This window comes from Mobula birostris, chromosome 5, assembly GCF_030028105.1.
Source record: "Mobula birostris isolate sMobBir1 chromosome 5, sMobBir1.hap1, whole genome shotgun sequence".
Taxonomy (NCBI): Eukaryota; Metazoa; Chordata; class Chondrichthyes; order Myliobatiformes; family Myliobatidae; genus Mobula; species Mobula birostris.
Genome location: NC_092374.1, coordinates 205,860,564 through 205,884,356, shown reverse-complemented (window position 1 = coordinate 205,884,356; position 23,793 = coordinate 205,860,564). Strand labels below are relative to the sequence as shown.

Below are 23,793 nucleotides of genomic sequence, written 5' to 3'. Positions count from 1 at the left end.
TTGCCCTAATGCTGTGGTCTGGTTTGCCAAGCAGAAGCAGCTGAAACAGTTTATGATTGGGGTGACTGGAGACCTTGATGATCTACCAGCCCTTCTTTCTGCATCTGCTGTTGTAAATGTCCTCAATGGAGGGAAGTTCACATCCACAGATGCGCTGGGCTGTCTGTACCACTCTCTGCAGTGCCCAGCGATCAAGGTTGGTGCAGTTCCCATACCAGGCAGTGATACAGCCAGTCAGGATGCTCTGAATGGTACAACTGTAGGTCTTGACGATTTGGGAGTTCTTGCTGAACGCCTTCAGTTGCCTGAGTTGGAAGAGACACTGTTGTGCCTTTTTTTTTTGCCACAAAGCCAATGTGTACAGTCCACATGAGATCGTCGCTGATGTGTATACCGAGGAACTTGAAACTACTCACCCTCTCAACTGCGGTCCTGTTGATGTTGAACGGGGTGAGCCTGTCTCCTTTCCTCCTGTAATCCATGATCAGCTCTTTTGCTTTTTTTGGACATTAAGGGAGAGGCTGTTTCCTGGCACCACTTTGTCAGAGTGTCAACCTCTCCTCTGTATGCTGTCTCATCACCGCTAGAAATGAGGCCAATCAATGTCGTGTCATCTGCGTGTTTGATCAGCAGATTGGAGCTGTGTGTGGCAGCACAGTCCAGGGTGTAAAGGGAGTAGGAGGAGACTCAGGACACTACCTTGGGGGAGAACCTGTTATGTACCAGCAACAATAGATATGAAATTGAGTCGGGTTTTTTATAAATAAACAAAGAAATTTATTAACCTCTACTCAAAAACATAGAAAAGTAAACAAACGACTAACTGAAACTGAACTTAACAGTGTTATGCGTCTATAGTTATCAAACAGTCAATCTTAAAGACAATTCTTAACAGATCTTACTTAAGCACAGTCTTAAGGTGGTAGTTCAAAGAGTCCAAGTGACTTATGAAGTAAATAAGAGGAGAGACTTCCTGAACCAGCGATGAAGAAAAGACGAAACTGCTGACGCAGATTCTAGCCGAGAAATGCCTCGTACAAAGAGATCACGAAAAATACGATTTCTCACGGTAACTGACCTTTTGCTGAAGGTGGTCATCACACAACACCCGGGACCATGCAGGGGTTCACCAACAGTGTGTGCCACAATACCCGTATTTCCGTACCAAATGTCAATCACAGAATGCCGCTGATTTCTACCCAACTCTTTTGGGTTCGTAAATTCTTCACCCTCTCTCTTGACTCTCTCTCACTCTCTCTCTCTCTCTCTTTCTGTGATTGCGTAACCACTGACTGTGACTCCCAACAAAAACACCTACACAACAAACTACAGTTTCCCCTTTATACCAGTTGGAACATGCCATCACGTGACATCACATCACTCCGCTATCATGAGACAATTACATCATACCCATCACAAGATAATTACATCATGCTCACGGGACAGGTAACAAGGGTCAGAGGGGCAGAGTTGAAAGAACCCATCCTGAGCACCTGCTGGCAATCAGATAGGAAGTCTAGATCCAGCTGTACAAGATGGGTTGCAGGCCAAGGTCTATGAGCTTCCTGTCAAGTCTGGAGGGAATTATGTTGTTGAGAGCAGATTGTAGTCCAGGAACAGCATTCCAATGTATGCATCCCTCTTCTCCAGGTGAGCGAGGACACTGTGTAGTGTGTGGCTATGTCTTCATCAGTAGACTGATTCCTTCAGTAGGTGAATTGTAGGGGGTCCAGAATGGTCAATAATAAAAGACCAACAAATTCAAGACAATAAATGCAGAAAATGCAGAGAGAAACAAGAAACTATCCGACACATTACAGGATCCTGTAGCAGTTTCACTCAATCTGATTACCTGCACAGGTACAATCAAGTGACAAACATCATTCCCCAAAATCTTGCTTTAAGATACAAACTCATAAAAGAAACCATACCTTACCAAAAATACAAGCCAATCCAGTTTTAGTGTCGGGATTCCCACAATCCGATTACAACCAATCTGTTCTTACATAGAATGATAGAAAGTGTACAGCACATTACAGGCCCTTCGGCCCACAATGTTGCGCCCACCATGTAACTGACTCTAGAAACTGCCTAGAATTTCTCTAGCGCATAGCCTCTAATATTCTAAGCTCCATGTACCTACCTAAAAGTCTCTTAAAAGACCCTGTTGTATCTGCCTCCATTCCCGATGCCATCAGTCCATCCCACGCACCCAGAGCTTTTCCTCTGCTGAAAAACTTACCTCTGAGATCCCCCTTGTACTACTTCCAAGCACCTTAAAACTGTGCCCTCCCCAATAGCCATCTGAGCCCTGGGAAAAAGCCTCTGACTATCCATAGAAACATAGAAAATCTACAGCACAATACAGGCCCTCGGCTCATAAAGTTCTGCCAAACATATCCTGACCTTAGAGATTAGTAGGCCTATCTATATATAGCCCTCTATTTTTCTGAGCTCCATGAACCTATCTAAGAGCCTTTTAAAAGACCCTATCGTATCCACCTCCACCACTGTTGCCAGCAGCCTATTCCACGCACTCACCACTCTCTGAGTAAAATACTTACCCTGACATCTCCTCTGTACCTACTCCCCAGCACCTTAAACCTGTGTCCTCTTGTAGCAACCATTTCAGCCCTGGGAAAAAGCCTCTGACTATCCACATGATCAATGCCTCTCATCATCTTATACACCTCTATCAGGTGTTACATACTTCATGGATATCTTGTGACTGTCTTATGAGGATGATGTAATGGTCTTGCGGAGGTCACATGATGTAATTTTCCCACCAGTGAGGTCACATGATGATCTGTTCTCAACAGGTATATAAAAGGGAGACCCCTGGTGATGCAGTTAGTTTTCAGTTTAGTTTTGTGTTAGATACTCCGTTTTGCTGCATATTCGGCTTATGATGCAGTTTTGTTTTAAAGTGCAGTTCTACTTTCTGTTGTAAGCAGTATGGGAGAGTGAAGACCTTGCCAAAATACAGGAATTCACCGAGTCGAGTAAAGCTGATATCGTTCGGCGGTTTTAGAGAAGATCGACTTTTATTGAATCTTCGTTCAAGTAAAAGTGACCTGCAGCTGAGATATCCCCTGCTAAAGTGGGAAGGATAGTGCAGTGTCTATTCTCCAGAGGAAAAGGTCAGTTCCTTTAAACCGTTTTATTTCCATCGTCGTGAATCCTGCGGACAAGGCAGGTTCCGGCTGGGATCAGCAGTAACGACACGTCTTCAAGGAATTCTTTACTTCAGGAAGGTCTCTCCCAATTGACTGTATAAATCTCTTGAACTGTTTTCGCATTTATCCTTTGAAGAACTGTTCCAGAGTTGCCGTATAGCAGTTAACTTCTGGTTAAGTTAGTCTTTAAATACATTTCACTATTTTTGAGCAAGGTTTAATAAATGTTTGTTTGTTTTTATTAAACCTGACTCAATTCTATATTCATTGTTGCTGGTCACGTGACACAGGTCACCTCTCATCCTCCATCGCTCCAAGGAGAAAAGGCCGATTGCACTCAATCTATTCTCATAAGGCATGCTCCCCAATCCAGGCAACATCCTTGTAAATCTCTTCTGCACCCTTTCTATAGTTTCCACATCCTTCCTGTAGTGAGGTGACCAGAACTGAGCACAGTACTTCAAGTGGGGTCAGACGAGGGTCCTAAATAGCTGCAACCATAGAACCATAGAAAAACTACAGCACAGAAACAGGCCTTTTGGCCCTTCTTGGCTGTGCTGAACCATTTTCTGCCTAGTCCCACTGACCTGCACACGGACCATATCCCTCCATACACCTCCCATCCATGTATCTGTCCAATTTATTCTTAAATGTTAAAAAAGAACCCGCATTGACCACCTCGTCTGGCAACTCATTCCACACTCCCACCACTCTCTATGTGAAGAAGCCCCCCCAAATGTTCCCTTTAAACTTTTCCTCCCTCACCCTTAACCCATGTCCTCTGTTTTTTTTTCTCCCCTTGCCTCAGTGGAAAAAGTCTGCTTGCATTCACTCTATCTATACACATCATAATTTTATATACCTCTATTAAATCTCCCCTCATTCTTCTACATTCCAGGGAATAAAGTCCTAACCTATTCAACCTTTCTCTGTAACTGAGTTTCTCAAGTCCCGGCAACATCCTTGTAAACCTTCTCTGCACTCTTTCAACCTTATTTATATCCTTCCTGTAATTTGGTGACCAAAACTGAACACAATACTCCAGATTCGGTCTCACCAATGCCTTATACAACCTCATCATAACATTCCAGCTCTTATACTCAATACTTTGATTAGTAAAGACCAATGTATCAAAAGCTCTCTTTACGACCCTATCTACCTGTGACGCCACTTTTAGGGAATTTTGTGTCTGTATTCCCAGATCCCTCTGTTCTACTGCACTCCTCAGTGCCTTATCATTTACCCTGTATGTTCTACCTTGGTTTGTCCTTCCAAAGTGCAATACCTCACACTTGTCTGTATTAAACTCCATCTGCCATTTTCAGCCCATTTTTCCAGCTGGTCCAAGTCCCTCTGCAGGATCTGAAAACCTACTTCACTGTCCACTACACCTCCAATCTTTGTATCATCAGCAAATTTGCTGATCCAATTTACCACATTATCATCCAGATCATTGATATAGATGACAAATAACACTGGACCCAGCACTGATCCCTGTGGCACACCACTAGTCACAGGCCTCCACTCGGAGAAGCAATTCTCTACCACCACTATTTGGCTTCTTCCATTGAGACAATGTCTAATCCAATTTACCACCTCTCCATGTATACCTAGCGACTGAATTTTCCTAACTAACCTCCCATGCGGGACCTTGTCAAAGGCCTTACTGAAGTCCATGTAGACAATATCCACTGCCTTCCCTTCATCCACTTTCCTGGTAACCTCCTCGAAAAACTCCAACAGATTGGTCAAACATGACCGACCACGCACAAAGCCATGTTGACTCTCCCTAATTAGACCCTGTCTATCCAAATGCTTGTAGATTCTGTCTCTTACTACTCCCTCCAAGAACTTACCCACTACCGACGTTAAACTCACCAGCCTATAATTTCCCGGATTACTTTTCGATCCTTTTTTAAACAACGGAACAACATGAGCCACTCTCCAATCCTCCGGCACCTCACCCGTAGACAGTGACACTTTAAATATTTCTGCCAGGGCCCCCGCAATTTCAACACTAGCCTCCTTCAAGGTCCGAGGGAACACTCTGTCAGGTCCCGGGGATTTATCCACTTTAATTTTCCTCAAGACAGCAAGCACCTCCTCCTTTTCAATCTGTACAGTTTCCTTGATCTCACTGCTTGATTCCCTCAATTCCATAGACTTCATGCCAGTTTCCTTAGTAAATACAGGCGCAAAAAACCTATTTAAGATCTCCCCCTTTTCCTTTGGTTCCGCACATAGCCGACCACTCTGATCTTCAAGAGGACCAATTTTATCCCTTACAATCCTTTTGCTCTTAATATACCTGTAAAAGCTCTTTGGATTATCCTTCACCTCATGTCTTCTTTTAGCCCTCCTGATTTCTTTCTTAAGTATGTTCTTGCACTTTTTATACTCCTCAAGCACCTTATTTTCTCCGTTTCCTATACATGTCATACAACTCTCTCTTTTTCTTTATCAGAGTTGCAATATCCCTTGAGAACCAAGGTTCCTTATTCTTATTCACTTTGCCTTTAATCCTGACAGGAACATACAAGCTCTGCATTCTCAAAATTTCTCCTTTGAAGGCTTCCCACTTACCAATCTCATCCTTGCCAGAGAACAACCTGTCCCAATCCACGCTTTTTAGATCCTTTCTCATTTCTTCAAATTTGGCCGCCTTCCAGTTCAGAACCTCAACCCTAGGACCAGATCTATCCTCGTCCATGATCAAGTTGAAACTAATAGTGTTATGATCACTAGAACCAAATTGCTCTCCTACACACACCATACAATCACCAAGATCCTTTTCCATAGTAAATACTGAAGTAAAGTATTCATTAAGTACCTCTGCTATTTCCTCCGGTTCCATACACACTTTCCCACTGTCACACTTGATAGGTCCTATTCTCTCTCGCCTTATCCTCTTGCTCTTCACATACTTGGAGAATGCCTTGGGGTTTTCTTTAATCCTGCCTGCCAAGGCCTTCTTCTCATGGCCCCTTCTGGCTCTCCTAATTTCCTTCTTAAGCTCCTTCCTATTAGCCTTATAATTTTCTGGATCTCTAACATTAGCTAGCTCTCTGAAATTTTTGTAAGCTTCTCTTTTCTTCTTGACTGGATTTATTACAACCTTTGTATCCCCTGAACATTTGCCACATTCCTTCCGTACTGTTCCCTGAGAACACCTGTTTCCAATTTAAGCTTCCAATTTCCTGCCTGATAGTCTCATAATTCCTCTTACTCCAATTAATCACTTTCCTAACTTGTCTGTTCCTCTCTCTCTCCAATGCTATTGTAAAGGAGATAGAATTATGATCACTGTCTCCAAAATGCTCTCCCACTGAGAGATCCGACACCTGACCAGGTTCATTTCCCAATACCAAATCAAGTACAGTCTCTCCTCTTGTAGGCTTATCTACATATTGTGTCAAGAAACCTTCCTAAACACACCTAACAAACTCCACCCCATCTAAACCACTTGCTCAAGGGAGAGCCACAGTTTGAGGATAGAGGGGAAGCCTTTTAGGACCGAGATTAGGAAAAACTTCTTCACACAGAGAGTGGTGAATCTGTGGAATTCTCTGCCACAGGAAACAGTTGAGGCCAGTTCATTGGCTATATTTAAGAGGGAGTTAGATATGGCCCTTGTGGCTACGGGGGTTAGAGGGTATGGAGGGAAGGCTGGGGCAGGGTTCTGAGTTGGATGATCAGCCATGATCATAATAAATGGTGGTGCAGGCTCGAAGGGCTGAATGGCCTACTCCTGCACCTATTTTCTATGTTTCTATGATATTTGGGAAATTAAAATCTCCCATCACGACAACTCCGTTATTATTACACCTTTCCAGGATCTGTTTCCCTATCTGCTCTTCAATATCCCTGTTACTATTGGGTGGCCAATAGTAAAGTTATTGACCCCTTCCTCTTCCTAACCTGCACCCACAGAGACCTCGTAGACAATCCCTCCATGGCGGCCACCTTCTTTGCAGCCGTGACACTGTCTCTGATCAACAGTGCCATGCCCCACCTCTTTTGCCTCCCTCCCTGTCCTTTCTGAAATATCTAAAGCCCAGCACTTGAAGTAACCATTTCTGTCCCTGAGCCATCCAAGTCTCTGTAATGGCCACCACATCATATCTCCAAGTACTGATCCACGCTCTAAGCTCATCCGCTTTGTTCAGTTGTCCCTTCTCTATCACCTGCCTATCCTCCCTGTCACATTGTCTACAAGCTTCCTCTATTTGTGAGCCAACCTCCTCTTCCCCAGTCTCTTCAGTTCAGTTCCCTCCCCCCAACAATTGTAGTTTAAACTCTCTCCAGTAGCCTTAGCAAACCTCCGTGCCAGGATATTGGTCCCCCTGGGATTCAAGTGCAACCTGTCCTTTTTGTACAGGTCACACCTGCCCCAAAAGAGGTCCCAATGATCCAGAAATCTGAATCCCTGCCCCCTGCTCCAATCCCTCAGCCACGCATTTATCCTCCACCTCACTGTCGCGTGGCACAGGCAGTAATCCCAAGATGAATAGCTTTGCAGTCCTGCTTCTCAACTTCCTTCCTAACCCCCTGTAGTCTTTTTTCAGGACCTCTTCCCTTTTCCTACTTATGTCATTGGTACCAACATGTACCATGACCTCTGGCTGTTCTCCTTCCCACTGCAGAATATCTTGGACGCGATCTGAAACACCCTGGACCCTGGCATCTGGGAGGCAAACTACCATCTGAGTTTCTTTCCTGCGTCCACAGAATCGCCTGTCTGACCCCCTAACTATCGAGTCCCCTATCACTACTGCCTTCCTCTTCCTTTTCCTACCCTTCTGAGCCACAGGGCCAGACTCTGTGCCAGAGGCACGGCCGCTGTCGCTTTCCCCAGGTAGGCTGTCCCCCTGAACAGTACTCAAACAGGAGTACTTATTGTCAAGGGGTACAGCCACAGGGGTACCCTCTATTACCTGACTCTTCCCCTTCCCCCTCCTGACTGTGACCCACTTGCCTGTCTCCCGTGGCCCCGGTGTGACCACCTGCCTATAACTCCTCTCTATCGGCTCCTCTTTCTCCCTGACCAGGCGAAGGTCATTGAGCTGCATTTCCAGTTCCCTAACACGGTCCCTTAGGAGCTGCAGCTCGACACACCTGGTGCAGATGTGGCCGTCCGGGAGGCTGGGAGACTTCAGGACCTCCCACATCTGACACCGAGCACAGAAAACTGGCCTCACACACATACTTCCTCCTTTCCGCAAATAACACGGGTAAACCTACCTCGCCTCATTCTGTTACTGCCTAAATCCATTGAGCCAAAGCCCTATCACTCTGCTGCCTCTCACTCCACAATCCACACGATCAATGCCCGTCATCATCTTATACACCTCTATCAAGTCACCTCTCATCTTCCGCTGCTCCAAGGAGAAAGGCCAAGTTCACTCAACCTATTCTCATAAGGCATGCTCCCCAATCCAGGCAACATCCTAGTAAATCTTCTCTGCACCCTTTCTGTAGTTTCCACATCCTTCATGTAGTGAGGTGACCAGAAATGAGCACAGTACCCCAAGTGGGGTCTGACCAGGTTCTTATAGTGCTATAATATTACCTCTCAGCTCTGGAACGCAATCCCACAGTTGATGAAGACCAATGTACTGTATGACTTCTTAATCACAGAGACAACCTGCACAGCAGCTTTGAGTGTCCTATGGACTGGGACCCCAAAATCCCTCTGATCCTCCACACTACCAAGAGTCTCACCATTAATACTATATTCTGCCATCATATTTGACCTACCAAAATGAACCACTTCACATTTACCTGGGTTGAACTCTATCTGTCACTTCTCAGCCCAGTTGTGCATCCTATCAATGTCCTGCTGTAACCTCTGACAACCCTCCAGAATACCCACAACACCCCCAACCTTTGTGTCATCAGCAAATTTACTAACCCACCCTTCTACTTCCTCAAGCAACACACATCAAAGTTGCTGGTGAACGCAGCAGGCCAGGCAGCATCTCTAGGAAGAGGTACAGTTGACGTTTCAGGCCGAGACCCTTCATCAGGACTAACTGAAGGAAGAGCTAGTAAGAGATTTGAAAGTGGGAGGGGGAGGGGGAGATCCAAAATGATAGGAGAAGACAGGAGGGGGAGGGATGGAGCCAGGAGCTGGACAGGTGATTGGCAAAAGAGATACGAGAGGATCATGGGACAGGAGGTCTGGGAAGAAAGACAAGGGGGGGCGGGGACCCAGAGGATGGGCAAGGGGTATATTCAGAGGGACAGAGATGTGTGTTGCTTGAATTTACAGCATCTGCAGAATTCCTGTTGTTTATGCTTCTACTTCCTCATCCAGGTCACTTATAAAAACATCACACAGAGGAGGAGGCCCAGAACAGATCTGCGCAGAACTCCACTGGTCACCAAACTCCATGCAGAATCTGACTGTTTGCAACCACCCTTTGCCTTCTAGAACATAGAACATGGAAAACTAGCACACAATACAGGCCCTTCCATCCACAAAGCTGTGCCGAACATGTCCTTACCTTCAAACTACCTAGGCTTACCCATAGCCCTCTATTTTTCTAAGCTCCATGTACCTATCCAGAAGTCTCTTAAAAGAATCTATCATTTCCACCTCCACCACCGCCACCAGCAGCCCATTCCATGCACTCACCGCTCTCTGCGTAAAAAAACTTACCCCTGACATCTTCAGTGGCAAGCCAATTCTGGATCCACAAAGCAAGGCCTCCTCGGATCCCATGCCTCCTTACTTTCTGAATGAACCTTCCATGGGCAACCTTATCAAATACCTTACTGAAATCCATATACACTACATCCGCTGCTCTACCTTTGTCAATGTGTTTTGTTCCTCCTCAAAAAATTCAATCAGGCTTGAAAGGCACGACCTGCTCTTGACAACCCCATGCTGACTATTCCGAATGAGATTATGTCTCTCCAAATGCTTATAAATCCTGCCTCTCAGGATCTTCTCTAACAACTTGCCCACCACTGAAGTAAGACTCACTGGTCTATAATTTCCTGGTTTATCTCTACTGGCTTTCTTCAACAAGGGAACAGCATTTGCAACCCTGCAATCCTCCAGTACTTCTCTTACCCTATCGATGATGCAAAGATCATCACCAGAGGCTCAGAAAATTCGTCCCTCACTTCCCACAGTAGCCTGGGGTATATCTCGTCCGGACAATGCTTTTCAAAAGCTCTACATCTTTCTTAATGTCTAGTTGTGCTGGAAGTCATCCCCACAATTGCCAAGGTCCTTTTCCCTGATGAATACTGAAGCAAAGTATTCATTAGGTACTTCCACTACCTCCTCCGACTCCATGCACACATTTCCACTATCGCACCATATTCTCACACAGCTTATCCTCTTGCTCTTCACATACTTGTAGAATGCCTTGGGATTTTCCTTAATCCTGCTCACCAAGGCCTTCTCATGGCCCCTTCTGGCTCCCCTAATTCCATTCTTAATCTTCTTCCTAGCAACCTTGTTATTTTCTAGAGCTCTAACAGTACGTAGTTTCTTGAAACTTTTTTAGGCTTTTCATTTCTTCTTAATTAGATAGTTCTTTTATACTATAATTTCGCTGCCTCTATGGAACATTCCCATGCAGAACTCCATGCAACATTTCTGCCGTGCATTTCCCTGAGAATATCTGCTCTCAAGTTTCTGCCTAATAGCATCATACAGGTCCACAATCCCTTATCCGAAAAGCGCCGAAAACGGAAGTTTTTCTCGTGCAGTGTGGAGCGTGTCGTAACAAGGCTTGTTTGGCGCGCCAACAGCTGACGTCACTCAGGTGTGACGTGGCAACACTAGCAGAGGCCGCCAGACGTCATTGTGGCTCAGCGCTGGTACTGGTTACACGTGCATTTGCTGTCCTCTGATATTTTGTGTTCACTGTTGGCTTTGTGTTTAATTTCACTGTGAAAATGTCAAAAAGATCTACAGATACCCCTATGGGTAACAATGAAAAAACGAGAAGGAAGCACCCATCATTATCAATAACGCAGAAAGTGCAGTTATTGCAGAAGCATGATCTTAGTGTGTCTGTGCTGCGTCTTACTGAAGAATATGGTGTTGGAACTACCACTGTATATGATTTAAAGGAACAGAAAGACAAGTTACTGAAGTTTTATAGTGACAGTGATGACCATAAACTAATGAAAAGTGGAAAAACACTGCATAAGTCTTTAAAAACCCCGACTGTCGTAGTGCTGCTTCATAACCTGAGAACCCTGTTCCTGGCCCATCAGGTACCTGTAGAGTAGTTTGAACCTGTATATGTCCTAGAGTATTTACGTTCTACATTTATTCCAATAAGTCAAAAAGAGCGTGGATCAGGAAAACCCAGAAGTTCTCTCTCCAGCACTTGTTGTTTCAGCATGTACTGACTTTTTTCTTGTCATTATTCCCTAAACAACACAGTACAACAACTATTTACATAGCATTTACATTGTATTAGGTATTATAAGTAATCGAGAGATGATTTAAAGTATATGGGAGGATGTGCGTAGGTCCGGAGCTTCCCCGGGTCCTAAAGTCCACCCGCACTGAGACAGGTTAATTATCGATATAATTATCAATTTTCTGAAATCTGAAAAATTCTGAATTCCGAAATGCAACTGGCCCCAAGGATTTTGGATAAAGGTTTGTGGATCTGTATTTCCCCCTACCCCAATTATATGTTTTCCCAAATTGTCTGCTCCTATACCTCTTCTGCACTATGGTAAAGCAGATCGAGTTGTGATCTCCGACCGACGGATCTGACACTTGACCAGGTTCATTTCCCAATACTAGATCAAGTACAGCCTCTCCTCTAATTGGCTTATCTGCACATTGTGGCAGGAAACCTTTCTGAACACACCTAACAAACTCCAACCCATGTAAACCCCTCGCTCCAGGGAGATGCCAGTCAATATTAGGAAAGTTAAAATCGCCCATCACGACAACCGTGTTATTATTGCACCATTCCAGAATCTGCCCTCCCTGTCTGCTCCTTGATGTCTCTGTTCCTATTGGGAGGTCTATAAAAACACCCAGTATAGTTATTGCCCCTTTCCTGTTCCTGATTTCCACCCACACTGACCCAGTAGACAATCCCTCCATGACTTCCTCCTTTTCTGCAGCTGAGATACTATCCCTTATTAGCAATGCTACGCCGTCACCTTTTTTGCCTCCCTCACTGTCCTTTCTGAAACACCCAAAGCCTGGCACACTCAGCAGCCATTCCTGCCCCTGAGACATCCAAGTCCCTGTAATGGCCACAACGTCACAGTTGCACATATTGATCCATGCTCTAAGTTTAACCGCCTTGCTTATGATACTCCTTGTATTAAAATAGACACATCTCAAACCATTTGGCTGAGAGCATCTTTGCTCCATCATCTGGCAAACCTTCCTCACAAACTTCCTACAAGCTATCTCTACTTGTGTGCAAACCACTCCATCCTCCGCCTCTTCACTTCAGTTCCCAACCCCCTGCAAATCTGGTTTTCACCCTCCCCAATAGCATTAACAAACCTCCCTCCCAGGATATTGGTTCCCCTCCAGTTCAGGTGCAACCCGTCCCACTTGTACAGGTCACCCCTTCCCCAGAAAAGGTTCCAATGTTCCAAGAACTTGAAACCCTGTCCTGCACCATCTCCTCAGCCACTCATTCATCTGCGCTATCTTCCTGTTCTGACCTTCACTAGCTCGTGGCTCTGGGAGTAATCTGGAGATTACCACCTTGGAGGTCCTGCTCTTCAGCCTCCTTCCTAACTCCCTAAACTTACTGTGCTGGAGCCCTACCCCTATCCTGCATGTGCCACGATTCCAATATGTACCTCAACCTCTGGCTACTCACTCTTCCCTTCAAGAATATTCTGCAACCGCTCAGAGATATCCTGGACCCTGGCACCCGGGAGGCAACACATTATCCTGGCATCTCTTTTGCTGCTGCAGAATCTCCTATCTGTCCCCTGTGACTATTGGTCCACCTGACTTCCCCCTACCCTTCTGAGGCTCAGAACCGACCACAGTGCTATTGGTCTGGCTGCTGCTGCCTTGCCCAGATAGGTCATCCCCCTCAGCTGTATCCAAATGGGTACACCTGTTACTGAGAGGAATGGCCACTGACTTCCTTCTCCCTTTACCTCTCTCAGTGTTCACCTATCTGCTCCCTGAATTCTGCACTCTGGGTGTAACCATCAGCTCAAAGGTTGTATCCATCAACTGCTCTGCCTCCTGGCTGACCCTCAGTTCATCCAGCTCCTGCTCCAGCTCCTTAGTACGGCCTTTCAGGAGCTGGAGCTGGCTGCACTTCCCGCAGGTGCAGTCATCAGGGAGACCACCAGGTTCCATGAATCCCCACATCCTGCAGGAGGAGCATTCCACTGCCATATCTGCCATCCCGCCTGCACCGTGCAATGGGCAACCGAGACCAAATCAGCAATAACAAAAGGAAAAATTTACCATTCTTACCTGTTTCTTTGGCCTCAGCCTCTTCTTATCAAAGTCTCTTGAGTCAAAGCCTCTAAGTTCCCACTTTGACATGAGCCCCCACTCCTATCATGACCGCTCCACTAGTCTCTATCTCTTTTTGTGGTTTAAAAAATAAGAAAAACCCCCGTGCAAGGAGAAAGAACTCACCACATTTGGTGGAGCTCCACCTGCCTTCTGCTGTCGTCGATGCCTCTGACACCTCCCACACCTGCGTACTAGCTACTCTTTTTAAGAAAAACTCCCACACAAGGAAAAAGAACTCACCGCGTTTGTGGTACCCCACCTGCCTTTTGATGCGTCTTACAGATAGGACCATCTAAAATAACCATCCGGATATGTTACATACCTTAAGGAGATCTGTGATATTTTTTTTGTGAGAATGATGTGATGGTCTTTTGGAGTCACCTGATGTAATTTTCCCGCCGATGTGAGGTCACGTGATGACATGTGCACCACGGGTATATAAGGGAAGACCTCAGATGACGCAGTTAGTTTTTTAGTTTTTAGTTTTCCAGCTAGAACGTTAGTGTGTCTCCGTTTCTGTCGCGTATTTGTTTCTATGATGCAGTTTCATTTTTAAAACGGAGTGTTACGTTCTATTGCAAGGTACAATAGTGCTGGACTGGCAAATTCTGCTGGACTTGTTGATGTACCTTTTTCCAGCAGTATTGGAGAGTGAAGACTTCATCGAAGTACCGGATATGAAGGATTAAAGTAAGTCGGGGATGTTCGGCAGTTTAATAAAGGATCGACCTTATTGAGTCCTCGTTGAAGAAGTAGCGACCTGAATCGAGGATAACTCTTGCCAAAAGAGCAAGGAAGTTCATGCAAAGGCTTGCTCTCTAGAATTTAAGGTCAGTTGTTTTAAACTGTATATTTCCTGCATCGTGAATCCTTTGGACAGAACCAACAGGGAAGTCACGTCTATGAAGAAATCCTTCTCCAGAGAAGTTTCTCCCAATTGAACGTATAAATCTGTTGGATTTTTGAATTTACCATTTTAAGAACTGTATTTGACTTTACCACTTTAAGAACTGTTTTCACATTTAACACTTTAAGAACCAGTGCCAACTGACGATTTGTAGAACGGCTGCAGAGCGGTTAACTTCCGGTTAGGGTTTTCGTTTGTTTTTTTTAATTGTTTTATCCGTGTTTAATAAATGTTTGGTTGTTTTTATATAACCTGTCTCGATTGATATTCATTGTTGCCGGTTACGTAACAGATGTAATAATAGAGCATAAACAAGCAAGAACAACTTAATAGATATAGCAATTCTGAACACACACAACTTACAGAAATCAATAAGTGAAAGACACCAGAAATGCTGAATTAAAAGAGGAAATTGAAAGACTTTGGAACACGAACAGAGTATACATTGTCCCAATAGTAATATCTGCAGCTAGTATCATCTCAAAGTCACAACACAAAAGCATTCAACAATTAGGTCTACACAATAATATCTATGTAGATCTTCAGAAAGCCACAAGACTAAACACCAGGCCAAAAGTTCCTAGCAATTGACAAATGAGTGTGCTTGGCTATGCCTGTAGCTCAGGTTTACCAGCTTGAGCTGAGAAAATATAAAAATAACAATAATAAATAAGCAATAAATATTGAGAGCATGAGATGAAGAGTCGTTCAAAGTGAGTTCATTGAAGAGTCCTTGAAAGTGAGGTGTGGTAACAATTCAGTGATGGGCAAGTGGAGTTGAGTGAAGTTATCCCTACTGGTTCAAGTGCCTGCTGGTTGAGGGGTAATGACTGTTCCTGACCCTGGCGGTGCGGGTCCTGGGGCTCCTGTGCCTCCTGCCTGATGACAGCAGTGAGACGAGAGCCTGGCCTGGGTGGTGGTTCCTGTTGGTTGAGGGGTAATGACTGTTCCTGACCCCGGCGGTGTGGGACTCAAGTCTCCTGTACCTCCTGCCTGATGGTGGCAGTAATGAGATGAGAGCGCGTCCTGGGTGGTGGGTGACCCTAATGACGGAACATTCCTGCACCAGCCGACTGTGCAGATGTGCTCAATGGTGGGGAGGGCCTTACCCAAGATGGACTGGACTACTTTTGTAGGATTTTCCATTCAAGGGCATTGTTATTTCCATTCCAGGCTGTGATGCAGCCAGTTATTATACTCTCCACTACACATTTATAGAAGTTTGTCAAAGTTTTAGAAGTTGCAGCGAATCATCGCGATCTCCTAAGGAAGTAGAGGTGTTGCTGTGCATTCTTCATAATTACATTTACATGCTGGGCCGAGGACAGCCCTCTGAAATGATAACACCAAGGAATTTAAAGTTGCTGACCCACTCCACCTCTGATCCCCCAGTGTGGACTATCTCATGGAGCTCTGGTTTCCTTCTCCTGAAATCAATAACCAGCTCTTGGCCTTGCTAACCTTCAGGAAGTGGTTGTTGTGACACTGTTCAGCCAGATTTGCAATTATCACCACCTTTGATTCGGCCACAATAGCGGTGTCGTCATCAAACTTGTGTAAGTTATTGGAGCTGTGCTCAGCCACGCAGTCATAAGTGTAAAGTGAGTAGAGCTGTTGCCAATCCAAACAGACTGGGGTCTGTAAGTGAGAACATCAAGGATCCAATTGCAAATGAGAGTATTGAAGCCAAGGTCTTGAAGCGTATCGATAAGTTTTGAGGAGAGGATAGTATCAAACGCTGAGCTGTTGTCAATTGTTGGGCCAGACAGGCCTCTAAATAAGGTTTTCGGGATTGTGCTTTATCAGAATTGCATACGTTCGAGTGGAGTGTTGAATCCCGTTTTCGATGATGGGAATATATCCTTAAAATTTTATCTGACTGTTGTGAAGATTTTTAATATCTGTTATTCTTCTTCCCCCTTCTGCCCGAGGAATTGTTCATCTAAATGCGTTTGAGTGTGTATAATGTTTTCTGAAATTTGTTACTTCAGTTCTTGTTCTTCTTTGTAAATTTTCCAGATAGTTTTAGACTAAGATATTATGACAGAAGAATATGTTAATATGGGTTCAGCAGAAGTGTTTATCGCCTTTGTTATATTTTTACTGTTAAGCTCTGTTTGGCAGATTTTCTTAAGCCCTGAAGTAAATTCTGTCAAAAGTTTTTCCTTTATCACACTCTGATCAATTTACTTTGCTTGTTGATATCCTAGAAACTTCTATGTTTCACATTCAACGATGGGTTGAATTGTGTCCCACTGCTCTGTTTTATATTCTATCAGCTCCATTGTATGTTCAATGGTCTGCAATTATCCAGTCCAAAGTTCAGTTTATATCATTCAAAAATAGTTCTACTATCTGAATTAATTGCTTTAGCTTTACTGATGAAGGGGCATATAATTTCAAATCGTCCACGTATAGATGTGTTAAAGTGTAACTCATTTTCTTGTTTCTGATTTGATACCCAATTTTCATCCAATTTAGTAAATTAGAATGCAGGTTTAAAGCTAGACAGAACCATAGTGGACTTAGAGAGTTGGCTTGGAAAATGCCTCGGTTTATTTTGTTCTTTTTTGGTTGTTAACAGAGGGGTGATTATAGCATGCCAATGCTTCATCAGATGTTGAAAGAATTTCACAAGTATTGTGTGTAGTTTTAATATATATTAAGAGCCACGCACATACGACAGAGTCAAATGCTTATTGGTAGTCAATATAGGAATATGAAAGATTTCTGCTTTTCCTCCAGGCTTGATTTACAATTACAGAATCTGTTATCAGTTATTCTTTACATCCTTTCATACCCTTACGGCATCCTTTCTGCTCTTCTGTAAGTATGTTGTGGTTTTCTAAGTAAGCGGTGATTATTGCGAGATGCATGACAATTTTATATTTAGTGTGTAAACAAGTCAAAGGGTGATATTTTGATGGGTCATTTGTAGTTTCCCCTTCAGCAAAGAGATAGGTTTTACCTTCCGTCAAAAATGCAGACATGATGATTATTGTCATGATGTATTTTCACAGTTGTTGCTCTTTGGACACTGGTGTTTGTCTGTGTCACAAAAACTGTGGGTCAATTGATTAAGAAAAATAACAAGACGGTTTGAGTCGCAAAAATAGATTGAGGTGCTTTTATTTACCTCAGTTTAGGAGAATGAGGGGAGACCACATAGAAACATTTCAAATGTTGAAAGGCATGGACAGAGTGGATGTGGCAAAGTTGTTTCCCATGATGGAGGAGTCTAGTACGAGAGGGCATGACTTAAGGATTGAATGGCACCCATTCAGAACAGAAATGCGAAGAAATTTTTTTAGTCAGAGGGTGGTGAATCTATGGAATTTGTTGCCACGGGCAGCAGTGGAGGCCAAGTCATTGGGTGTATTTAAGGCAGAGATTGATAGGTATCTGAGTAGCCAGGGCACCAAAGGTTATGGTGAGAAGGCAGGGGAGTGGGACTAAATGGGAGAATGGCTCAGCTCATGATAAAATGGCGGAGCAGACTCGATGGGCCGAATGGCCAACTTCTGCTCCTTTGTCTTATGGTCTTAAAACAAGACAAAAACTGGAAAAAAAAACAATATATATAGCCACCCTCAGACTAGACACAAAAGAAAACTAACTCCAAAGCCATGGTAACCTGAGGCTTATGACTGCTAAGCCCCTCCCCCTAGACCAACCAAAAGCTAATTAACTCAATTATCCAATTAAAGACGGTATCCTCCACCATTGGCACAGCTGTGCAGGTTGCGGCTGCCTCGATATGAGACAGATCCACGCAGCAGCTCTGGTTCAGACCCAGTCACTATTACTGCTGGGGATGAGTGTTTTACCGAGCGCGCCGTGTGCCGTCCGTAATCAGTGACAGGCCTTCGTCACAGTCTGTCTTTCCATCTTGTCGGGTGCTGTCTTTCACTGATTCTATTGTGAGTTTTTTTTTTGTATTTTCTGTGAATGCCCACAAGTAAATGGATCTGCATTGTTCATGGTGACTGATATGTATATTGAGAACAAATTTAATTTGAACTTTTTAATCATTGAAATGTTTAGTAGAATCTGGCCAGAGTTTAAACCCCAGTGTATAGAGTACTGTGGGGAGCACCGATATTGGTGTCAGTAACAGCATAAGACATAGTAGCAGAATTTGGCCATTTGGCCCATCGAGTCTGCTCCACCATTCAACCATGGCTAAACTTTCTTTCCCCTCCTCAACCGCACTCCCCAGCCTTCTCCTTGTAATCTTTGACGCCGTGTCCAATCAAGAACCTAACAATCTCTGCCTTAAATACACCCAACAACCGGGCCTCCATAGCTGCCTGTGGTAATAAATTCTGCAAATTTAGCACCCTCTGGCTCAAGAAATTTCTTCGCATCTCTGTTTTAAAGGGATGCTGTGCCCTCTTGTCCTAGACTCTCCCACCACAGGAAACATCCTTTCCACATCTACTCTGTCTAGGCCTTGCAACATTCGAAAGGTTTCAATGAGATCCCCCTCGTCCTTCCGAATTCCAGCAAGTACAGGCCCAGAGCCATCAACCATTCCTTGTATGATAACCCTTTCATTCTGGATACCCAGGCACTTACCCAGGTAATCCTCTGACTTCCCTTCTTGTTCCACAAAGTTCTTGATTTCCTCTGCAGCGAGATGTGGTTCCGGGCCCATGTTCCTTCTTCCTGAAACACAGGAAAACCTCAGAGGTCATATACACAGCTCCATGGAGAGATCACTTATCATGCACCACTGTCCCTCTCAACACACAACGCCAAATGGTCCTGAAATCATCAGGTTTATTCTCACTGGCTCATATTGGTGCCCTGCCAACACTCCAGACCAAATTCCTCATTCATGCAGATTGTACGGTAGCATCGCGGTTAGTACAACCCTTTGCCTTTCAGAGCTCAGAGTTCAATTCCCACCACTGTCTTCAAGAACTTTGTTCATTCTCCCCATGAACCGCGTGGGTTTCCCCTTGGGAGCTCCAGGGTTGATTGGTTGCTGTAAAATATGCGTGTTGCTTGGTGGTGCAGCTTGTTGGGCCAGACAGGCCTCTAAGTACTGATGAACTGAGAGCTTGGATACATACATGGAATTATGATGTAGTGGCCATTGCAGAGACTTGGCTGGCACCAGGGCAGGAATGGATTCTCAATGTTCCTGGATTTCAGTGCTTTAAAAGGGATAGAGAGGGTGGAAAAAGGGGAGGAGGGGCGGCATTACTGGTCAGGGATACTATTACAGCTACAGAAAGGGTGGGTAATGTAGCAGGATCCTCTTTTGAGTCAATATGGGTGGAAGTCAGGAATAGGAAGGGAGCAGTTACTCTACTAGGGGTATTCTATAAGGCCTCTGGTAGCAGCAGAGATACAGAGGAGCAGATTGGGAGGCAGATTTTGGAAAGGTGCAAAAATAACAGGGTTGTTATCATGGGTGACTTTAACTTCCCTAATATTGATTGGCACCTGATTAGTTCCAAGGGTTTAGATGGGGCAGAGTTTGTTAAGTGTGTCCAGGACGGATTCCTGTCACAGTATGTGGACAGGCCGACTAGGGGGAATGCCATACTAGATCTAGTACTAGGTAATGAACCAGGTCAGGTCACAGATCTCTCAGTGGGTGAGCATCTGGGGGACAGTGACCACAGCTCCCTGGCCTTTATAATTATCGTGGAAAAGGATAGAATCAAAGAGGACAGGAAACTTTTTAATTGGGGAAAGGCAAATTATGAGGTTATAAGGCTAGAACTTGCGGGTGTGAATTGGGATGATGTTTTTGCACGGAAATGTACTATGGACATGTGGTCGATGTTTAGAGATCTCTTGCGGGATGCAAGGGATAAATTTGTCCCGGTGAGGAAGATAAAGAATGGTAGGGTGAAGGAACCATTGGTGACAAGTGAGGTGGAAAATCTAGTCAGGTGGAAGAAGGCAGCATACATGAGGTTTAGGAAGCAAGGATCAGATGGGTCTATTGAGGAATATAGGGAAGCAAGAAAGGAGCTTAAGAAGGGGCTGAGGAGAGCAAGAAGGGGGCATGAGAAGGCCTTGGCGAGTAGGGTAAAGGAAAACCCCAAGGCATTCTTCAATTATGTGAAGAAAAAAAGGATGACAGGAGTGAAGGTAGGACCGATTAGAGATAAAGGTGGGAAGATGTGCCTGGAGGCTGTGGAAGTGAGCGTGGTCCTCAATGAATACTTCTCTTCGGTATTCACCAATGAGAGGGAACTTGATGTTAATATGAGTGAGGTTGATGTTCTGGGGCATGTTGATATTAAGGGAGAGGAGGTGTTGGAGTAAAAATACATTAGGACAGATAAGTCCCCGGGGCCTGACGGAATATTCCCCAGGAATAGTGGGGTTTTAGGGTTGGCACAATATTGTGGACCAAAGGGCCTGTACTATGCTGTACTACTCTATGTTCTAAGTAAGGTAAGTGGATATGGCAAGATGTATGTTATATGAAGTGAAATACAGTCTAAGAGAACAGGGCAGTGAAAATGCAGAAAGTTACAAAATAAGTAAATAGCGCCAAACAAAAAATGGAATAATGAGTTAGGACAAGACACCCAGAATGCTGAAGGAACTCAGCAGGTCAGGCAGCATCAATGGAGGGGAATAAACAGTCAATGTTTCGGGCTGAGACCCTTCATCGGGACTGGAAAGGAAGGGGGCAGAAGATGCTAACAGACTTGCAGGTGAAGTGTTGCCTCACCTGGAAGGAATGCTTTGATGGTGAGGAACAGGGGGTGCCCTCTCCCACTCACACAGATAAGGTGGGGAGCAGGAAGGAGTGAGTGGACAAGGGATTCACGAAAAGAGTGATCCCTACGGACAGTGGAGAGTGTGGGGTGGAGTGATGCGGAGGGAAAGATGTGTTTAGCGGCAGTATCCCGTTGAAGGAGACAGAAAGTTGTGGAGAAGGATATGCTGGGTATGGAGGCAAAATCCAGCAGAATTTATTGCCGTTTTCTCCAACACCGAGTCACCTTTGGAGAAGATATAGATAGATTGGTAGAATAGTACAGCACAGTACAGGCCCTTCAGCCCACAATGTTGTGCTGACCCTCAAACACTGCCTCCCATATAAGCCCCCAGCTTAAATTCCTCCATATACCTGTCCAGTAGTCTCTTAAACTTCACTAGTGTATCTGCCTCCACCACTGACTCAGGCAGTGCATTCCACGCACCAACCACTCTCTGAGTAAAAAACCTTCCTCTAATATCCCCCTTGAACTTCCCACCCCTTACCTTAAAGCCATGTCCTCTTGTATTGAGCAGTGGTGCCCTGGGGAAGAGGCGCTGGCTATCCACTCTATCTATTCCTCTTATTATCTTGTACACCTCTATCATGTCTCCTCTCATCCTCCGTCTCTCCAATATAGAAACAGGAGTAGGCCGTTCGGTCCTTTGATTCTGTCCCACCATCCAATTCACAAATGAAATGAAATGAAATATCTTTATTGTCATTGCATAGTACAATTTGTCATGCACCAATACAGTGAAAATGAGTTTGCAACTCTCGTACTCAATGCTATAAAACAACAAATAAAATAAATAAACAATAAATAAAATCAGGTAACCAGCCAGTACAAGCAATGTCCAGCAGTACAATAGCACAACTCAGATGCATGACAGACATAAAACCAGTATTAAAGTAGCAATATAACAATTTATGGATGATGCTTGAGCGATTGGTTCAGAGCAATTATAGCTCTTGGGAAAAAGCTATTTTTCAGTCTGGAAGTGCGGGCATAGAAAATCTTGTAACGTCTGCCAGATGGAAGAAGTTCAAACAGATGATTGCATGGGTGTGTATTGTCCTTGCAGATGCTTGTAGCTTTCCTTAGGCAGCGAGAGCTGTAGGTGTCCTCCAGGGCTGGGAGCTGTGTCCCGATGATCTTCTGTGTGCTAGAGACAACCCACTGAAGTGCTTTCCTATCAGCTGCTGTACAACTGAGACACCACACAGAGATGCAGTATGCTAAGATGCTCTCTATGGTGCAGTGGTAAAGGGTCACCAGTATCTGTTCAGGTAGACCAGCTTTCTTCAGCGTCCTGACGAAAAACAAGCGTTGCTGTGCTTTCTTAACTATTGTTGTGGAGTTAGTGGACCATGTAAGGTCTTCTGAGATATGTATTCCCAGAAACCTGAAACTGGACACTCTCTCCACTATGTCTCTGTTAATGTAGACTGGAGCATACTTGTCATCCCGTGACTTTCCAAAGTTGATAAATAGCTCCTTAGTCTTTGCTGTATTAAGAGACAGGTTGTTCTCTGAGCACCAGCTCACAAAGTTCTGTACCTCCGCTCTGTACGCTGACTCATCTCTGCTGGAGATCAACCCGATCACTGTTGTGTCGTCTGCAAATTTGACAATGGTATTGGTGTTAAATGCAGGTACACAGTCGTAAGTGAAGAGGGAGTAGAGTATGGGACTCAATACACAACCTTGTGGTGTACCAGTGTTCAGGATAGTAGTGGAGGACAGGCGAGGGCCCAGTCTCACTGCCTGTGAACGGCCTGACAAGAAATTCAGGATCCAGTTGCAGAGTGATGAGCTGAGGCCTAGCTGGTGGAGTTTGGAGATGAGCTTGCTGGGGATGATGGTATTAAAAACAGAGCTATAATCAACAAACAACATCCTCACGTATGTGCCCTTTCCCTCCAGGTGTGTCAGAACAGTGTGAAGAGCTAATGAGATGGCATCCTCCACGGACCTGTTTGCTTTACAGGCAAACTGGTGTGAGTCCAGTGTAGCAGGGTTAGTGACCTTAATGTGGGAGAGGACCAGTCTCTCAAAGCACTTCATTATTGTTGGTGTGAGGGCAACCGAACAATAGTCATTCAAATTGTTGATGTTTGTTTTCTTTGGGACAGGCACTATGATGGCTGACTTCAGGCACTTGGGGACCGTGCCTGGGATAGAGACAGATTGAAAATTCTCGTAAATACATCAGCCAGTTGTTCAATACAGTCTTTAAGTACCCGTCCTGGAACTCCACCTGGGCCTGAGCATTGTACTTTATTGCCGCTTATTTTATTTAACCTTATCACTTTGCCTTGCTGAGCACTATCCCGACAAATCACTAATAGCGATCCATTTCATAAAATCTTTGCACTTTTGACTTCAGCTATAAGTTTGTTGATTATCTTCGTCAAATGAATCGGGTTCCATTCACCAAAAGATGCTCCGTCTTCGCTCAATTTTATAATTGCTTTAATCTCA

General features: G+C 44.5%; 1 protein-coding gene across 1 annotated transcript in view; it reads right to left on the bottom strand.

The window, feature by feature from the left end:
* The window catches only part of LOC140198485 (complement C2-like), a 183,207-nt gene that overhangs the window by 94,759 nt on the left and 64,655 nt on the right, over positions 1-23,793 (bottom strand). The window contains exon 10 of the mRNA XM_072259571.1: positions 19,154-19,243. Within this exon, the coding sequence (XP_072115672.1) occupies positions 19,154-19,243 (90 nt within the window). The remainder of the gene's footprint in view (positions 1-19,153; positions 19,244-23,793) is intronic.